At 36.1% G+C, this 4,452-nt stretch overlaps 1 protein-coding gene across 5 annotated transcripts; it reads left to right on the top strand.

The window, feature by feature from the left end:
- The first annotated feature begins 212 nt into the window (after positions 1 to 212).
- LOC105763636 (uncharacterized) lies at positions 213 to 3,857 on the top strand. Of its 5 annotated transcripts, none has more exons than XM_012581923.2 (4): positions 213 to 291; positions 1,254 to 2,292; positions 2,374 to 3,435; positions 3,541 to 3,857. In XM_012581923.2, the coding sequence occupies exons 2-4, from the start codon at positions 1,258 to 1,260 to the stop codon at positions 3,568 to 3,570; spliced, it is 2,127 nt and encodes a 708-aa protein (XP_012437377.1). In that variant the 5' UTR covers positions 213 to 291; positions 1,254 to 1,257; the 3' UTR covers positions 3,571 to 3,857. The 5 variants fall into 5 exon arrangements, with proteins under 5 accessions (XP_012437377.1, XP_012437373.1, XP_012437375.1 ...); XM_012581919.2 differs by lacking the exon at positions 213 to 291 and adding an exon at positions 298 to 506; XM_012581921.2 differs by lacking the exon at positions 213 to 291 and adding an exon at positions 298 to 557.
- Positions 3,858 to 4,452: the final 595 nt, after the last annotated feature.

The following is a 4,452-nucleotide window of genomic DNA, read 5'->3' as shown; positions in this document are numbered from 1 at the left end:
GACAGCGGGAAACGAGCAACGGCGTTTATGAAAATTGAAAACACATTGTAGTTTGAACACCTCACTTTCTCTTTCCTTTTAAAAAATAATGAGAAAACAAGTTTTTCTCACATGATTTGGAAACAAGTGGACTCATAAACAACTCTTTATAAAGTCACCTCTGATTTTTTGTCATGGGTCAAATTTGTTTAATATTGATGTGCTATAAATTCTTATAATTAATGAGCAATTCTTTCGGATTTTCTTTAAAAAAAAAAACAATTGTAGTAAATGAGTTTCCATTACAGGCGGGTAAAGGATTTTCTCAATCTCACTCAGTAGCTATCCTATAAGCGTCTAAGCAAAATTTATTCTTCTCTTCTCTCTTCTTTATTCTTTCCCTTTCTTTTTCAATAATATATTTAATATTTTTCTGTTTTATTATTCTTATGATTGATTAAGCATTGATTCTCTCTTTTAATTAGGCAGCTCATTTTCAAGTTTTTCCAAGGAAGGAACTTGGTTAGGTTGTGTTCTCTTATCTTCTGCAAATTTTCCTTCTTCATATTTTTAAAAAGGTGCTTTTTTAGTTGTTAATTATTCTCAAGTATTCATAATTAATGCCTTGGAGGGTAGTTGTTGGAATTTCAGCTACTACTGAAACCAAAATGAAATTCAAAAGAGGATGAGAAAGATCTGCATCTATTATGTTTGATTTCATTTAATTATTTTATCTTCTTTCTCTTTCAAATTCGAGGGGTCTTCTGTTTTCTTCATAAATTTAGCTTCAGTAAGAAATCCGAACCTGAAATGATGCTTTGTTGTTAATTTTTTTCTTTTGAAATGTTTATGGATTTGAATCAGTTATGGTTTACTGTGACTCCATGGTTGTTGTTAATACTGGATTTGTTGATAATAAGATGCTGCTGCCCATCCAGTGTGTTTTATTAGCTCTTTTTTTTTTTTCTGTTTCCTTTTGGCTGAAGATTTATTCGTATCTTAGATTAAAACTTTAGAATTCCTCTGTTTTTAGCAAATTTCTATTCGGGGGTTCTGGGAAGAAATTGGAATTAAAAAAAAGAAAAAGTTAATATGATCTAAAACGGTCAAGTGGCTTCTGTTGGATTGAAGAATTTGTGAATGGGATTATGATAATTTAGAAATGTGATTCTTTCTTTTCTACCTTATCTGATTTGTGAAACCATGTTTTCCTGTTATATTCCTTAACATTGTTCATTAGGATTTTATCTGATGCATTTATTTGAAACAAACAGATATATGTTGCTAAAGAATTTGATGGAAGACAAGAAACTGGACTTTAACCGGCCACTTCTCTCTGTGAGGCGCTTCACATCCCAGGCTGCAGGTTCTGAATCCGAGGGCAACAAGAAAACTGATAATTCACTCAAAAAAGTACCCCATCCGCCTGTTTATAAATCAGAACTGAAATCAGGTCCGCTCAGGAACCCTGGAACAGTTCCTTTTGTATGGGAGAAAACCCCAGGTCGACCAAAGGAAGAAAGCAATATACAAACTGATGCTCTTGACCGGCCTCCTATTGCCCCAAAGCTTCCACCTGGGAGGGCTTTGAGGGATAAGCAGCAGTCTCCTAGAAACGGGTCTGATGCTAAAACTTTTGCACCCTACCAAACAGATATGGCGCCTTCCAGTTCTCAAAATGTTCCATCATTGGCTCTCAATGAAACTACATATGAATGTGCAAATGGAGAAATGGAGGAGACAGGGAGTTCTGGCTCGAAGGATAGTGGTGAGGCATATGTAGATGCACTTGATACACTTTCACGGTCAGAGTCATTCTTCTTGAACTGTAGTATTAGTGGTGTGAGTGGGTTGGATGGTTCAGATATCAAACCATCTGGAACCTTCTCATCAGATCCCCAAACTCGGGATTTCATGATGGGTCGTTTTCTGCCAGCAGCAAAGGCAGTAGCATCAGAAACACCTCCATATGCTACAAAGAAACAACCTATAGCACGAGAGCCACCAAGACAGATAAAGAAGCTTGTAATTGCGGATAAGCAGCAACCACTTTATGCATCCAGTCCAAACAAGTTCCCACATGCACAGGATGACTGGTCAGAAGAAAGTGAAGATGATTGCTATAGCGACTCTCAAAACTATTCAGTCAATGTTTGTGGCTTGTTTCCTCAGTTTTTGCTTAAAAATTCCTTGTGTCTTTTGAACCCAATACCAAGAGTGAAAGCTCAAAAATCAGTGAAAACTGCATACTCTGATCACAGGCGAGAGGCTAAATCCTCGTATTTGAGATCTTGCAATGAAACTGAAACTGAGGTAATTCCAATCCCTTCTCCTCAGTTTTTCTTTTGTTTTCCTTCTGTAAATTAAATTTTGGTTTCATTTATTTCTGCATAGCATACTGAGGCTGCTGGCAAGAAACGCTTAACGGGTATTGCCCAAACAGAGGAGGCTATTGAGGATAAGAATAATCTAAAGAGTGGATCTAGCAAGAAGAGTTATAGAAGTGATTGTCGGAATCCGGATGGAGCTTCTCTTTTTAGGCATTTTCAGGGTAATAATGTATCATCATATCCTAGTCAAATATCCTGGCTGGGGCATCAAGAAAAACGGTTTCTTGGTATTCCTGATAAAGCTAAGAACTACAGGGTTAGTAGCATTGATCCGCATAAGCAAGGGAGCAAGAATCTTCAAGAATGTCTGGCAAGTGAGAGTATTAGCCAGGAATCAGGTTCAGCAAGCCCTGTTGAGAAAACTCTGTATGTAGATTCCGTACAAAGGGGAATATCATCCAATTCAAGTTTTCCAGATGAAACAGCATCATGCATGAAGGATGGTTTGGAGATCCTAGTTAATCCTGGGGAAATGGAGGAGAATCCTTCAGTAGATTCTTCATTGAAGCATACCAAGCACTTGAATCATGTAGTTGATGAGAAGACACCTGTTCAGCATAAGTGCATGGAGTCCGTGGATCCGTATTCTCTGCTTTCGCCTGAAAAATATGCTCCTTACTGGCAAATGGATGCCACGGATGGTTTCAGAAGGGATCAAGATTTGATTCGGGATTCTAGTAAATTGACATTCTTAAATGTTAATGAATTTAAATTAAGTCAACAAGACCTCATACAACATTCTAATAAATTTACAAACTCAAAAGCAGCTGAGTGTAGAAAAGCTGATTTGGAAAGCCAGCCGCAAATCAAATCAAGTAACCAAGGAAGTTCTCATGGCTGCAACTTAAAACTTCCTCTTGCCTTACCTTTACCTAAAGCTCCATCAGAATCTTGGTTGAAGCGCACCTTGCCTGCTGTTTCCTCGAGAAATTCATCTTCACGGACTGGTCTTGGTACATGTAACTATAGTGAAACTCAAGCCTACACAGCTCTGTCCAGTGATCTCAAGTGGGAAAACATTGTTAAATCTTCTAATGTTCATCATGGTCGTTTGCGGTTTTCGGAGGTAATTTCAATTTCTTAGTTCATACTTCTGTTTTTCTTTATATTTTTGGTTTACTGTTAATGGATCGAGTTCATACTTTTACCGTGTAATTTCTCATGTATTCAGGAACAACTTCCTCCTATACCAGAAGCTTAGAAGTATTGGGATTCATTACTTTTACGGGGTTAAGGATGCATAAAGAAGATTAAACCCCTTTTAAATATTTATATCTACAAACAGTATAAGTAAATGATGGAAAGCTGTAAAAGTGTAAAATCAATATTTGCATAGGGCACTGAAATATGAAGATTGTAAAGTTTTGTAAATAACATCAATTAGTTCATTGAGTAGGTCCAATATCCTGTAGTTGGATTCTTTTCTAAAAGGATTCAGAACTGTATCCTCTTATTTGCAATAAAAGGAGAAATTTGCTGCTTGTATCATTAGCATTAGCAATGTCATGCTTTTCACAAATGGAATAAAAGACCAGATAGGATCGGTTGGTCAAAATAACAGTTTAATCAACTGAATTGGTAGAATAAAATTTGAAAATCTAACCAATTTTCAATTCCGATTGCTTTTGTGGCTAAAAGTAAATCCCGAGTCTATTCATCAAAATTCTTGATGAGAAAGGTCATACTTCGGGGATGAGCCAAGTGATTTAACCATTTCAGTCAAAATTGAACTTCACCTCAATAAAATATTATTGGAATTTTATATTAAATACACAGCTGACAATGTATTTTATAAAAAAAAAACAGTTGACAAAGTAAAATTATCAAGATACATAAATTTTTTTTTCAAATATGATAGATAATGTGTGACTATTAATTAGATGAAGCTACAAGTGGTCCTGTATAGAGGTGTTCATGGATCGGGTCAGATTGGGTTCGAACCGGGTCTAAGTATGATATTAACTTACTTTATGTTTGTCCAAGTCCGGCACGACCCGAAATATAAGCTTAAAATTGTCTAAACTCGTCTATATTTGCAAAAAACTAATCTAAGCCCATTTTAGGCCTGCCTATATTATTTTTA

Source organism: Gossypium raimondii, chromosome 12, assembly GCF_025698545.1.
Source record: "Gossypium raimondii isolate GPD5lz chromosome 12, ASM2569854v1, whole genome shotgun sequence".
NCBI classification, from domain to species: domain Eukaryota; kingdom Viridiplantae; phylum Streptophyta; class Magnoliopsida; order Malvales; family Malvaceae; genus Gossypium; species Gossypium raimondii.
Note: the sequence above shows the minus strand (reverse complement) of the source record. Positions and strands in the feature narration are given on the sequence as shown.

Excerpts from the sequence above, each read along its gene's own strand:
- LOC105763636 (XM_052625474.1), top strand. The coding sequence starts at position 1,231 with ATGCATTTATTTGAAACAAACAGATATATGTTGCTAAAGAATTTGATG. Across the intron at positions 2,293-2,373 it reads GCAATGAAACTGAAACTGAG|CATACTGAGGCTGCTGGCAA; the intron begins GTAATTCCAATC and ends ATTTCTGCATAG. Across the intron at positions 3,436-3,540 it reads GTCGTTTGCGGTTTTCGGAG|GAACAACTTCCTCCTATACC; the intron begins GTAATTTCAATT and ends TCATGTATTCAG.